Source organism: Protopterus annectens, chromosome 6.part0 (genome assembly GCF_019279795.1).
Source record: "Protopterus annectens isolate FY-2018-M chromosome 6.part0, PAN1.0, whole genome shotgun sequence".
Lineage (NCBI taxonomy): Eukaryota > Metazoa > Chordata > Ceratodontiformes > Protopteridae > Protopterus > Protopterus annectens.
In genome coordinates this window covers 413132919-413148746 of record NC_056737.1, presented here as the reverse complement: position 1 = coordinate 413148746, position 15828 = coordinate 413132919, and the positions used below count along the sequence as shown (strand labels likewise).

Below are 15828 nucleotides of genomic sequence, written 5' to 3'. Positions count from 1 at the left end.
TCCTCAAATCACCCAAAGGCTGTTTTTTTTCAAAATCTCTGCTGGGTTTAATGCCAAATCTGTATGTAGTCTTGTCATGTACACCATATTGTTCATGACTCTAATACAGAATCAATCATCCTATACTCTTTATTCTGAGGGTGGATAAACTGACAGACTGAACATCCTATGGGATGTCTCTCTTGTTGGTAGCAGACACCATTATGGAGTCAACAAGAGATTCTTTACCGTAAGGGGGGGGGGGGGCAGGAGGATAGTCCTCAGAGCTCTTCTCGGAAGAAGGCTGTCATTGTAGAGAAAGCAGCTGCTAGCCTGCAATCCGAATATCTTCTTGGAATCATCTCACTCTATTACCTTCCCCTCTCTACTTATTTCCTCCCAATACCTTGGTTCCTTTGCCAGTCTTCTCAAGTAAATTTCAGCTCCATCTTACCTATTTTCTATATCCATACTTGCAGTCATCCCTACTGGTAAAATGTCCTTTCTCAATTCTTGTGTTGACTTAGTTCTTAGAATACTTTCTGCTACTTTATAAATGTAATTCTGTATCATTATCATTCTCCTTAACAATCTGCATCCAAAATCTCACTTGCTCTTTATTTCTTAAACTTCCACCCATCTTTATCCTCATCCCTTTCCATTTTTAATCATTACCTTCTGCTCGTGTTTTGTATATGATCCTTAAATGTATAGCTCTAAAAAATCCCTACAAATGAGGTAATCCTAAACCACCTTTTTCTAGTGGGATAATCAACTTATCCCAATTAACTCTTGCCCTCTTCCCCTCCCAGAAAATCTCCTTCAACTCTTTATTATTTATTGTCTACAACTTTCCCTTCGGTTAAAAAAAATATGCTTGAATAGTATATAAAACTAAAGGGACTAAAACCGTTTTCATGGCTTGTATCTTATTTTCCATATCCATAAACAACAGCTTTCAGTTTCTCAGCTGTTGTATTTTCTTTTGTTTAGTCTTTCCTTTGTAACATTGAAAAAGGTTTCAGTGGCAAACTCTCTCTATGAATGAGAAACAGATTACCTTTCTGTTTGTTGTCTCACTTTTTGTTAGATATATCTTTTTATTTCCTCCTTATCCTGGTCTGCATCCAAAAATGATTTTGATCCTGTAGGAAAGATATTCTGAAGACAGCTGGATACAGCAGCTTGAATCTCACACCTGATTCTCAACATTCCTTGATTGCTGGTATAAATTTTCTTCTCTTCTGCCTGGTATACAATGAACGATCATTTTCCACAAACACTCTGCTGTCTCCACTTTTTAATGCTTTTTCCCTTCTGCCACAGCATTACCAGGATTAACTCTTTATGCTGGCATGATTGCATCTTTATTAATACAGGTCTTGGCTGCTTTCTTATGGCCAGGTTTGCAGTATACACTCAATGTGCCATTTAAGTTAACAAATTCTGCTGTACAACTGCATTTTAATTGCTTATTTGTGCTTTCATAAAATTAATAAAGTTTGTTCCTTCCAGTTTCACTGGTACAGCAGAAAATCTCATGCTCTGTCTTCTAACTCTATAATTTTTTGAAACTGCTCTTCTTGAGAAGTCTCATACTAAGCAAGTCTTTTCTTCACCTTCTTTTTTCAGTTTTTGCAGTTCATCTGAATAGCGTCTATTTTTCCAGCCTTTCATTGTTTTGGTTGATATACTCCTTCAAAGATTTATTTTAATCAGCTCTGAGTATATTTGATTTATTTTTTTCCTCTAAATTACTGGAAGCCATCTCTTGTTCCAGTACTGAAGCTTATACTGTTTTTTGCTGAACAGCTGCAGGATTCTTTCCAGCCAATTGTTTTCTCTTCACCTTTTCTACTTCTCTAAATTTCTTCTTCTTTGCTATCCAGGCAGTGTACTTTAACTAGCCATTAAACAAATTTTACTCAGTCTTATAATATCACTGGCTCTTATTTCTCAGTTTCTTTTTTTTCACACTAAGAGAGCTGAAATTAAGCTGTTGATCAGTGTACAGCCATCTTGGAAGTCTTTGTAGTGTGACTTTTACTGCCACAACGAGGGTTTACAATCTGAAAGGATAAGTCTCGAAGGGGAAAATTCAACACCTATCAGTTCAGAGGCTCCTGCTGGTCCAGTTAAAGTGACAAAACCATGGTATGCTGGAGGTCTTTGGTTTGAGTCCCAAATGAGAGCTAACATTATCCTTTCACTTCTATGATGCGTTAAGTCTGAGAAACTTGAAGTTTTGCTTTTGGATTCATGTAATATTTCAGCCTGAACAGCTGACTGCAGAGACGTACATAGAACACACTGCTACACTCCCATAGTTGTGTCCATTGTAACATAACTTTTCAGATTGCATATTGTTTTTTACCCACCACTACTCCAGTTCAGAATATTCAAAGTGCAGGTCACTGCTACACAAATCTACCTAAAGTTTGCTGTAACATACAACTACTTACTTCTCTTTCACTGTAAGATAGTACATACGTTGGTAGGTGGTTACCTCTTACTAAAAATTATTATTAGCTGAAGATGATCAGCACCTTTTGAACTGTGTATGTGAGTATTCTTTTATGTGGGCATACACACACAAATGAGAAAAAGTACTGCGGCAGGTGCAAAATGGATGTTTCTTCTAACACTCTTGATGCTTTCTAGCATTTGAATGAACACCATATCCAACAGCTAGCATATCATATTACAGACAACAAAATAATTTTGTTTGCTGAAATAAAAACATGTATTTTTTTTCATTTATTCAGTCAGTCTCTGATACCCACTTTGTCCATTTCAGGGCTGGGAAGATCTAAACCTTATCCTGGCTTTCAGCAATTCAAAGGCAGGCAAACTAAGCTTGGGTGGAATGCCAGTCCAGTTCAGGATACAAACACCCACTAAAACACTGCAGGCACACCTATAAGCAATTTGGAGGATTGCCTGTTCACCCATATTATGTCTTTGGGATGTGAGAATAGACAAGGGCACCTGGCAGAAACTCACATGGATAGAGGGGGCATGCAAACTCTGGAGAGAATCCTCTGCTCCATCCAGAAACTAAAGATGGCAAGCAAGTTGGAGGCAGGACAGTCTGACCTCAATGCAATTGGATACGCTTTCATATTAAAATTCACATTTATTGTCTATGAGAACATTTATTGGACAGTTTGACTCCGGATGATGTTGTGACTCCAGACTGTTTGACCACAATTAAATTTAATAAAAACATTTTAATACTTAATATTTTAATTAGAAGTTTTAGCTAGGAATTTACTATATTATTTAACATTTTAACATGTAAATGTTAATTTATTTAACGTATTATTTAATATCTAAATATAATTAATTTAAGAATAGTTTTTAATACGTTAACAATGAAATCAGTCATGAATTTTACATAGAAAGTTAACATATTTAACTAGTGTTTTTGAAGATTTACTCAGTGTATCTGAAGTTTTATTCATTTTTATGCATTTAATTGTTATTAAAGCTAGTTTTATTCTCCAGTGTTACATTTTTTTACTTTGCTAATGTGAGTTCTCTAAGATTATACCAGGCTACAGACCAGTAACGCAAATAATATTTTGTTCTGTTTAATGCCGGGTTATTTTCTGAGCATTTCTGTACAACTGTCATATGTTTTCGCTATTCTTGATGAGTGTTATAAACTATTATAAAGCGTTGTTAACAGTAGTATCAAACTGCATTCAAAGTGTTACAAATCTAGATATGGAATGTGTTAATGCAGGGGTCAAAATGTCCATGGTCAAAACGTCCCATACCCAGCAAGTTCTGTGACTGAACATTAATCATTGAAGCACAATGCCATCCCTTCTGTCTCAAAATCTAAATGTTTAATGAGAAACATATGGGTTCCATAATCGGAGTGGTTACTCCAAAATTGCTTCTACAGGCACAGGGATGGTCCTTTCAGTTTACAGTGCAAATAATTTCACAAAATCCTACACATATGAGACAAAAATGTCATAACCAAATAAAATGCACACTGGTGTAATGAGTCATTATTTTTAAATGCCAGGATTTCAGGGTCAATTATCAAAGGTATCTGACAAAAAAATCAAGATTTACAGCTGTAAACTGAACATATTTAAAAGGTAAGATTATGCCTTCATACTTCACTAGTATGCTTTATTATGTGTTGTTTTTGTGAAACTTCTTATAAACTACTTATGTCAATATGATTAGGTGCATTTACTGCCAGACATGCCCTCATGATTGCTACAATATTTACTAAAAGCATATGGTTAGAACTTACAATGAAACAGTTATTTCTTACATGGTAAGGCCAGTCTATGCATGGGGGTCTTAGTGTGTTTAAGAAGAAGGGAAAAGAAGCCCAGGAATTTTTAGCATTTATATGTCAACTCTGACATATTACTTACATAATGAGACAAGCTTTAATGCAAAGGATAACAATCAAGAAATGTGTCTTATTTTATTTGAAATTGAGTGATGAACAGCAGTGTGCTGAGTTAAATATGAGATAATGTAGTTATATAAATCACTGTATGTATGAGGGGCCACAATGCAAATGTAAATGGAACAAATGACAATTAATAATCAAAAGAAATGTACTTAATATGCCTATTCTATAATACGAGAAAAGTCACTAATGCTTCTGTACAACTATACAAAGCAAAAAAGTATTTTGAGACTTAAATGAGACTTATGTAACAAAATCTTATAAACACTGTGCATGTAATACCACTAAGTTGTAACTGATATTTTGGTGACCTTATAGAGAGATATCAAACACATCTACAGAGCTTTCATGCCTGGATTGTGGTTTGCTAGCATCACAAATGGATGTCTTACTTATTTTCCTGTAGGCCTAAGAATTCTGTTTGAGATCTGTGATGTGTAATTTTGCTGAAATATAAGCATGAATGCCAGCACATGTGCACACGTGCACGCGCATGCAAACACACACACACACACACACACACACACACACACACACACACACACACACACACACACACACACACACACACACACACACACACACACGCGCGTGCGCGCACACACACACACGCACACACACACACACACACACACACACACACACACACACACACACACACACACACACACACACACACACACACACACACACACACACACACACACACACACACACACACACAAAACATACATATGCATGCTTCACAGGCTCATTTTTCTACATATGTGATATATGCTGCATTTTAGACAATACTCAACATGATCTGTGCTGGTATACAGCTATGTATTCTTGGAACACATTTATGCAGGTTTATACTGTAACTCAGTGGTTTGCACCCTTTTCTGATGGTGGAACCTTGCAAAAGCATCAGTCCTACTCAAGGAACCCTCCCATACATTCCAACTTCTACAACCATGTAATTTCATAAGGATGTTATAATAACTGCATAAGTGATGCAATAGGTAGACAGAAAGACCTCATAGAAATAGCATATTTCTAAATTCAAGTTATTAAGAACAAGCTGTAGTGATAAAATCATAACTGTTTTTTAATTGATTAAAAATATAGTGTTTACATTGCTTTGACTTTGCCAAGGAAATGAATCAGTTATAAAATTGCTGTACCTGACTCCTCAGGGGTGTAAGACCCAACAATGTGAGTCTTAATACTGCAAAAAAAAAATATGACTGAAACAAAAATGAGAGAATTGCGACTCTTATTTTAGAAATTTTAAGTATTTTTTTTTGTTGTATTTGCAGGCAGGCTTCAAACCATGTACCACACCACATTCCTGCTACTTATGTATCCTTACTATTTACCTCCGATGGGAGGGGGGATAATTCAAGGCACTGTAGCCTCAGACTTTGTATATATACCATTCAATTGCATACATATTTTTCACACATCTGAGGATCACAGCTGTAGCTGTATGAATTTTGGCAGGCACCCTACTGTATCTGTTTTCTTGTAAATTTAAAGCTTGTAAAAGGCTTCTGACCAGTTATTAAACGCATGGTCAGACTGTAGACAAACACACATATAATTCTGCTACTGACAAAAGCCACTTTAATTTTCAACATTAAGATAAAATTTGTGAAAGACCCATCTCAGTTGTTGGAGAAACCCTAGGGTTTTTGGAACTCTCCTTGGAAATCTGTGCTATAAGTTACAGATAAACAGGTGTTTATATCCCTACCACGACAGCTAGTTTTTACATATCAATTGCCATGCATACTGCTAGGTGATGTAGCCACTTTTCTGAAATGGCCTGCACTTTTTCAAAATCACAGTGGGCAGCATGGCTCAAAACTCATATCAGTGTTTAGGAATGCTATATTCTTGCTAATTACATGTAAATAATTCTGTTGCATTTACTATATAAAATATATAACACAACACTGTAACAAACACTAAACAAAATAATATGACTACTGAGCCAGAGATACACATACAAGTAATGAACATGCTGAAAGAGCTTGTTAAATAAAATCATTAAAAGAAATGCATGACAGTAGTAATGGACACATTGCTGTTTGTACTATTTTCTATTTATGTGTTTGAATTAATGTTGCAACTTAAAATGTGATGATTTAATAAAGATATTTTAAAAAGTTCTTCAAAGAAACACTTTCAAAAACCTACTTGAAATACTTAAATATTTAGCAACAATCCAGTTTTCCTTGAAAAACTGCTTCTCCATTCCTTGTGGTGAAAGGATTTTATGCTTGAGGGAACACCTTCTACTGTACATTATATTCCACTAATCTTGCTGTTGAATCAACAGTTACATCAACAGATATCTCTGCCTCCTGCTGAAAGCACCATATTTATTACCATGGTAACATGGTCAGATGCACAAGTTCTGGATTTTGGTACACTGTATGACAATGAAGTGTTGCAAGAGGCTCTGCAATTTCAACTTTTTACTCCAGCCTTAAATACTAACTTAACATAGAATAAATTACTACTAAAAGGCATTTGTCAGTTAACAAAAGCATACATACCTAGCCCGACACTGCTGTTTTCCAGGAGGTAACTAAGGTGGTCAAACATGGCTTTTTGGTTCTGACGACTGATGCGGCAGAAGTAGCATAGAAATCTGCAACAGCTGGCTACCATCTTTGGGAAAGCAATCTTCTAAATAAAAACAGCAAGCATTGGTAAGGCTTAACAGGCACTACTCAAATTTGTTTTTACTTATACTGTATTTCACTGTTTTCAACAAATTGTAACATGCAACATACATAAAATTGATATAAATTGATGCAATCAACTGTGTATCCTTGCTTGGGAGAGACATATTTTACTATAAAATATGGATGGTAATAATTATCTTGCCCCCAGTTTCCACCCACCCCTACATACTCTGAATTTATAGGCAACTTCCTTTACTAAGATCCTCCCTTCATCCACCTCATTATCCAATAATTACATCCATCAGCATCATCTACACATGCCCTTCAACTTTCCACCACTCTAGCCCACCTAACAGTTCAATATCCACATCCATATCTCCTACTCACACAACTCACACCCCTGACCAATTATAAATACCTCCTTTTACTCCACAACCTCACTCTAACTATGTCTCATTACCTCCAGTCTCATCTCCACTATACCCTCCTGGGATTAACTGCCCTATTCAGCTACCTCTCCATAGCCACCATCAGCACCTCTTATCTCTTCAGAATCACTCACTGTATTCACCCCAAATCCCCCACCCTAATCCACAATATTACTATCACCCCCACTCACGCAAACATATACCCCACCATATACACCCAACCCCCCATATACCATGCCTCTCCCATGTACTACTTCTATTCATCTAAAAAGCAACCAAGTCTACAATTTCACTACTTAATCATCCAATACCTAAAAACTATCACCTGTATAACTATCCAGCTACTACTAGGATGAGACATTCACCCCAACCCCGGGCCAGCAACCTCTGCTAATAAGCCATGCACCCATCACTATCCAGCTAAGCACAAACCCACTGACTTACTGATACTAAATATGAATCCCCCAGTATCATGAATAAAATATTAGACTTTCACACTGCCATCTCCTTATATAATCCTAATATTATTCTCATCACAGAGGCATGGCTTAAACCACATATTAAAGATAATTCCATCACTGCACTTGGGTATAACATTCTCAGGGCAGACCAGCTACATAAAAGAGGTGGAGGCTTATCTCTGCTTCACAGAACGAACCTACAACTCCAACTCCTCCAAAAAGATTCCCCCAACTTCAACAATGCAGAGACTCTATTTGCAAAGCTCTCCCTTAACCAACATAAGCACCTAAATATACTGGGTATCTATATACCCCCGGGTGGCAACCTAACCACCCTAGAATCCATACTTCACTGGGCCTCATACTCCCTCCCTTAAGAAACTATTGTGCTAGATGATGTAAACATTGACTGGAACTCCATCCATTCTCACACCCCCACCCACCACATTAACCTATATAACTTTACCCAACTTATACACATTGATAAGGTCACAAAAAAGAGAATCTATACTTGATCGGATCCTCACAAATCAACCAAATATTGCCCATCAATGTGACACCCTACCAAACTCTCTGAACAACCACAGCCCCACTTTTATCCTTAGGCAAAAACTTGAAGTAATTAACTTTCCTTCCCTTCTACAAACCCGCTTTAATAAAAATTTTCTAGAGACCACTTCATAAGAGTCTTGCAACATTGCAACTGGTCTCCCATCAAAACCCTTTCATTGGACAAAGCAGTTGATTACTTCAACTCCACATTCCTAAATATCCTCAACCAACTAGCCCCCTTAAAAACTATCAGCATACGTAGCAACAGCCACCCCTTGGCTCCAGAAAACCACAGAATCTCTACTTAGAGCCAGGGATAAAGCCTGGAAAACCTGCTGCCACACCAGATCACCCACAGCTAGGCAAACATTTCATGAGCTCCAAAACAAAGCAAAAAAGCAGGCTAAGGTTGATAAACAAATTACTGTATCACTCAACAAAACAAATACAGTACCAAACAGCAAAAATTCTGGGCAACAGTAAATAACATCCTACAGTCCAGGAGAACCACCACTCCCGCACCCAATATAACAGGTACAAACCTGGACATAGCCTATGGCTTTAATAACTATTTCACCTCCTCAGTACCCAAATTCTTAAACAACATCACTTTCTGCAACATCCCACAACCACCTCAGGCCCAAATCAATACCATACCTTTCACACTTAAGTCTGTTCCTACCTCTACTATCCAAAAATGACTCAAACCAACCACCCTTGCAGCCGATAACCTTCCTGCCGAATACCTCCAAATTGCATCCACAGCTATAGCCTATCCCATTTCACTTCCAATAAATAGATCCATCACTGAACACCATTCCAGTCCTGTGGAAAACCTCATATATCATACTACTCCACAAAGGTGGCCCCTCCCTAGACCTTTCCAACTATCAAGCCAATTGCAATTCTCTCACCCCTCTCTAAGATCCTCGAAAGATGTATTCATCACCAGTTCCTCTCCTATCTCCTCACCAACAAGCTTCCCTCCTCAACCCAAGATGAATTTTGCCCATTCCACAGCACCACCACTGCCCTACTCAAATTCACCAGTACTACAAACTCCCACAGGAATCTAGGTAAATTTGTCTCAGCTACCTTCCTAGATTTATCCAAGGCATTCAATACAGTCTCACATAATAAACTGTTGACTTGTCTCTCTGACTTCAACCTTAACAATCCCACCATCCTCTGGTTTAAAAGCTATTTAGATAACCCCAACAATCCGTCAAATGGCATAACTCTCTATCCCCCCCATTCCCAATCTCCTTAGGCATGCCACAAGGATCAATCCTAGGACCCCTTCTTTTTAATATCTTCACAAACTAACTTCACTTAGCTACCTCTAAAGCCAACATAGTCCAATATGCTGACGAAACAACTCTCATATGCTCGGCACCCAACATCCAACTTCTCCAACAAAAAGCCCAAGAAGCCCTCTCTGAAACAGAGAACTGGGTTAATAACTCCCAACTCATAATAAATCCCAAGAAAACACAACTAATGGTATTCCACTCTACTAAAATGTGCAACCTTACCTTCTCTATACTCTCCACCAGGAAAACCCAAATCATCCATGTCACTGAGGCTAAACTCTTAGGAGTTACCATTGACCAGCAACTCAAATTCACAAAGCACATAACAACCATCATTAAAGTCCACCAAAAGCTAGGTTCTCTCTATCGCTGTAAAAGTTACCTAACCACCGAATCTCGAATTGCAATAGCCAGGACTCACCTCCTATCTACTCTACTTTATGCATCCCCAATTCTAACTAATCTTTACAAAACTGACCTTAATAAACTTTCCATCTGTTACAACAAAATTGCTAGATTCCCTACCATTGCCAAATCACAATCCTTCCACTGCCTTTCCCTACAAGCCTTGCACTGGTTAGAATTTCCGAACCTATTAAGGTACCATCAACTCAACTTAGCTCATCTAATTCTGTACTATCCCGAGAACCCCCCCCCCCCCCGACCTGACTGGCATGCTGAACTTCTACAATTCAAATAGACAACTTGGTCCTCCAACAAAACCTTAATCAAAACCATCACATGCAAAAACAACTCCAGGGAATCACTATTTGCCCATGAAATAGCAAAAATATGGAACAACCTTCCCCTGACCTCAGACTACAAAACTCCACACCTTCCTTCAAAAGCCTACTTAAAAATTACCTCTTCACCAACCATCTATGCAACTGTAATTGACTCCCTGAAGCCTCATCCACTTACTATTTTGACACTGCATCTGTCCTGGACAACACAAACAACACCATCTAACTATACTTATCCATGTGTGAGCAATAACCTATATATGAGTGTATGTACGTGTATGCGTGTGTGTGTGTGTGTGTGTGTGTGTGTGTGTGTGTGTGTGTGTGTATGTGTGTGTGTGTGTGCATGTATGTATGCATGTGTGTGTGTGTGTGTGTATATATATATGTGTGTGTGTGTGTGTGTGTGTGTGTGTGTGTGTATATATATATATATATATATATATATATATATATATATATACGTGTGTGTGTGTATACTCTTACATGTATATTTGCTTGAATGTACATATGGAAAACTTAAACATTTATATACTGTAATTCAGTTGTGAAATATCTTGCAATGCTCTACCAGGTTCTTATCTACTCTCATTGTATATTCTGAACACTTGTGTTTTCAACCAAAAGGGGGAATATCCTCTTATTGTATACTAATGGCTGTAAAGTCTACAGCCTGTATGCTACTACTCTGTAATGTCTCTTTTGTAAATTTTTCTTCTCTCTGTAAACTTATGGAGTTTTTCTCCCCATGACTCCGCTAAAAATGGGACACTTGTTGTCCAGTCGGACTATCCTGGCAAACACATGTTAAATAAATAAATAAATACATCTTTTCACAGCTTAAATTCATAGGCAATGATAACCTGTAAATTAACTTAAATTTTATATTTTGCTAAGCTTGTCATTCCTCCATTTATTTTATGAGAGAAAACAGTTTACAGTCATCTCTCCCTCTGTTTATAGTTCCAGAAACATAGCCTTTAAGGTACTTTTAGAATTTCCTGAGACATTTCCAAATCTCTGTGGATTCCTAATTTCCTAAGGTCCAGGAAAGGACTGAATATTCGTTTACCAGCTGATGCAAATTGTGCATATAGTTTGTGCCATTTTCTAGCTACAATTTTTTTCAGCTTTTGCCCCTGCTGCCTGTCAATCATTGGAACCTCTCTTATTCAGTCAAGCCATTAGTTATCTCCTTGAAGGCTGGTTTATGCCGAGGTGCTAGAGTGAGTTTTATTAAATTTGTCTAATCCTTCACTGGCTTTGTAGTCTGGTGTGATTTTTTTGTTTCTTCGTGGTTTGGTGGTTTGATGGTATTTCACTTTTCTCCTTGGTCCTAACATCACACATTCCTGGCAAGGGACTCAGGAGGGGGTGTACAGTGGGCTGTCACAGAGGATACCTCCTCACTTTTGCACAAAGTATTCCCTCAAAGAAATCCTACCCCTTCCCACAGCATGGGTGATGGCCTGTCTAGTCTCCAGTTGTGAGATCACACTACCCGATGTGCCTGCAAGCACATGCATAACCTGCCTTCTCTGAGGGGAGTGGCAAGCCAGTCAAGGCCCTTCACTGCTTCTTCCCCTCCCTGCCTGGCTGCTTCAGTGGCTGGGTTGATAATCAAGCCTCAGTCACCTGGATCACAATCAAGTCTCCACTGCTTTGCAAAACAAATCCAGTTTGGCCACCATTAACCTGATCATCACATTGTTAAAACTAAGTCAGAATTTACATTTCTGACCTATGGGGTTTGACCCAAATTACTTTAAAATGTCTTACAATCTATATGAACAGATTATAACATGCAGTAATGTAGTGGGAATCAAAAGTAATGTTTTGCTTCAAAACTGACTTTTGTCAGCGATGTATCTTCTTTGGGAACTGAGCTCTTTTCATTTCAGATGTTTAAACCTATTGTGTCTCCCTTGTAATTCTTTACACTATAATGTGTTGTAAACAAGCAAAACCATTTCTTCCAAAATATACTGTTAATATAGCCAAATGGCTAAAACAGCTAGCTGCAAACAAAATACATCTTTCACGGACTGAGAATGGATTCTCAGTGTCTCTGAGTTGTTTATAATACTGTTCTGTATTATCTACTTCACCAAAGCAACCACTTAAAAATTAGCAATTCTGCCTAGTGGTTCATACTACCTTTTCAACAGACAAAAGAAAGAAACAAAAAAAAAAAAACAAATATCAAATTAATTGGAAAACAAAAGACTAAGGGAAACTTCTGTCAAGCATATTCAGTCTGACCTATATTCAAGATTTAAATAATGTTGTAGGGTACTGGTGCTGTCTCAGTGCTAATGGTTTAGGAAAAGGAAAACGGGATATCATGTTTTGTTGGTAGAAGGTAGCCACAATTAAGAAAATGTCAGAAATCTTCAGTTCAATCCTTCATACAGTCAAGTCGATTCACAAACATGGCCCATCTTTAGTAAGAAACTTACTGCAGATCATGTCTGGTAAGAGTGATGTACAGAATCATGCTCATATCAGTCCATGAACTTGGAAAATATGTTATAAGTTGAAAAAGTATTTGAGTCCTGACATTTCAAATGCAGACCGTCAGCTTAGATTGAAAGGTGCTTAACACAGAATAGCATAGTTTGTCCATTCTACACATGCATGCATGTCAATTTGTTGAATATTCACTTTGTATAGTGCAGAAAGTAGTTGCTGAAGTGGTTGAATGTGCATGTTTGTCAAGTGCAGAGATCTTAAAACAAGCCATTTCCTGAAGGGAATGTTCAGACTTCCTATATAAAATGCACCACAGGGATCAAAGATCGCTATATACACCACAGCATTTGATCCAGTTAGTTACCTTTTAACAGCCTGAACTTTCTTCAATGTATCCCACAAACTATTATCATTAATCGTATAATATCGGTGGCAAGAATTACATTTTCTAATTGTCCAACAGTCAATGTAATTTGTCTGCTGCATTTTATATAGGGAAGACTGAATGTTCCCTTTGGGAATGGATGAATGAACATAATTACACTATAACATTTTTTTTTATATAAATGCACTAGGGAAACACAATGCATCTTGTAGTAACTTTAAACCCTTTCATTTCACTGTTATCAAAAAACTGAAAGATGAGTTTTTATGGGTGACTGGGAAAACTCTTGAATAGAGGGCAGCTATGGTGGCAAGTTTTTTATGCTGCACATATTCCAGGGCTAAATGATTTTGCAAATATTTCTTGTTTACCAAAACAAGTCAGCATTACAGTAATGAAGTTAATATGATGTTCATGATGAATTATAGAGTTTTGGTATTAATGTTTTTAAATTAAAAATGTATTTGTATATTTAATATTTGGGAAGAGTTTAAATTACCTAGCATCAGATGATGACGGGTGTGTTTTTTAGTGTAATTGGTATATTTAATCACACGAGGGTATACATTTTTATTTAAATGGGCACCTAGAGATATGTTTTTATTATTCTGATAAACTCAATTCTATTTTAGACAAAAGAATCTAATAAAGTCTGCTTTGCTGTGTGTGTGTTCCAAGTTGTACACAGCTTTGGTGGTAAATCTAAAAAGTTTACAGAGCTAGCAGTTACAGTCAGTTTCTCAAACTATCAGCAACTGATGATTAAGCCACATTTCATGTCTTTAATGCTTACAATTTGTGAATTACAAGATAAACAAAAAAGATTTTGTGAAGAGAGATGTTTACTCTGTTCCAACAAACGTGATAGGATATCTCTGTTCAACACATTCAGCAGTGAATATTCTGGAGTGTAAGGGAAATGAGAAATGTATCTGCATAAGGGTAAGTTATATTGTGGGAAAATAGTATGCAGGTGATCTTGTGGATGGGGTAGGTCATTCCATCAGAACATCACTAGAAGGGGCTCAAATAGTGGGTTTATATTTTCAGGAATAAGATAGACAGTGGATGACATTAGTGCAGAAGAACAATAATGTACAATTAGAAGTTACAGAATAGACAACAGTCTTACATCTGACATCCATATTGCACAAACCATCAAGAAAGTTAACACAAAACATGGACTCCTCTATAGGAATAAACACTTTATTACTAAAATCACCAAAGCAACCATTGCAAGGACCCATTTTCTATCCATCCTCCTTTATGCCTCTCCCATCTTGACCAATCTCCACCAATCCAGCCTAAAAAAAAAATGGAATCTTGCTACAACAATATCGCCAAATTTGCTACCAAAGCCTCTTATATGTCCCATCACTGACTATCACTTAGGCAGCTCAACTGGATGGAGCTGCTTCATATGCTACTACTCAATCAACTATCGACTGCACACAAATTCTACTACTTTCCCGACTTAACCCCCGCACTTCAGCAACTCATATAACTACACATACCCATTAGACCCTTTAGACCCAGCAACCAGAACCTCATAACTGTCATCAAGCACAGAAATGATGCTGGCAAATCCCTTTTCGCCAGCACCATTGCCAAAAAATGGAACACTTTACCAAGCCAGATAACTTTTACCACCTCCACTTCTCATTTTAAAAAACTCCTGAAAACCCATTATCAAAATAATTGACTATGCTCATGCCACTCACCAGGCTAATCCTTAACAATATAGTATGTCAGAACCTCAGCTATTCACAGACAGTTTGTCTCCTGAAAACTAAAAACGGTTTCTTTTTAATATTCTATACCTCAATGACTTGATTATTGTATGATTTAATAATCTCTGCCACATTGTCTATGTAATTTTTTCTGTGTATGCAATGAATGCTCTCATGTTCTGCAATGCAAGATTTTTGTAATATACTTGTATTCTATGTGTTTTCTTGGAGCTTATCTCCTCGGGCCTCCGCTGAAAATGGACCTGTGTCCAGTCAGACTTTCCCGGTTAACAAATGTAAAATAAAAATAAACATTTGCATGACAACTGCACTGCCTTCCTAATTCATAGGATGGGTTAAATATTCAGCAGAAAGGATCCATCTTTGAGGGGGTACAAAAAAAAGGCTTTCTTCCAAACAAAATGATATCTTTAAAATGGTCAAAATAATTTTAATGAATGCATCTTTTTCTGTTAAGAAAGAACATGTATGCAAGTACTCATTTAATCAAAGCCAGCACTTATTACTGTACGGAAATTTAGAAATGGGTAAGTGAGGTAGCTACTGATTTAGATGAATAGTCTCTAAGTTCTAAAGGTAAAGAATGGATGACTTTCTAATAAGAGAATTACTTTCTAATAAG

The 15828-nt window shown here is 37.2% G+C and overlaps 1 protein-coding gene across 1 annotated transcript in view; it reads right to left on the bottom strand.

Moving 5' to 3' along the window:
- The window catches only part of RYR3 (ryanodine receptor 3), a 3250282-nt gene that overhangs the window by 1142228 nt on the left and 2092226 nt on the right, over positions 1–15828 (bottom strand). Inside the window, exon 41 of the mRNA XM_044074157.1 lies at positions 6970–7102. Coding sequence (XP_043930092.1) covers positions 6970–7102 — 133 coding nt within the window. The remainder of the gene's footprint in view (positions 1–6969; positions 7103–15828) is intronic.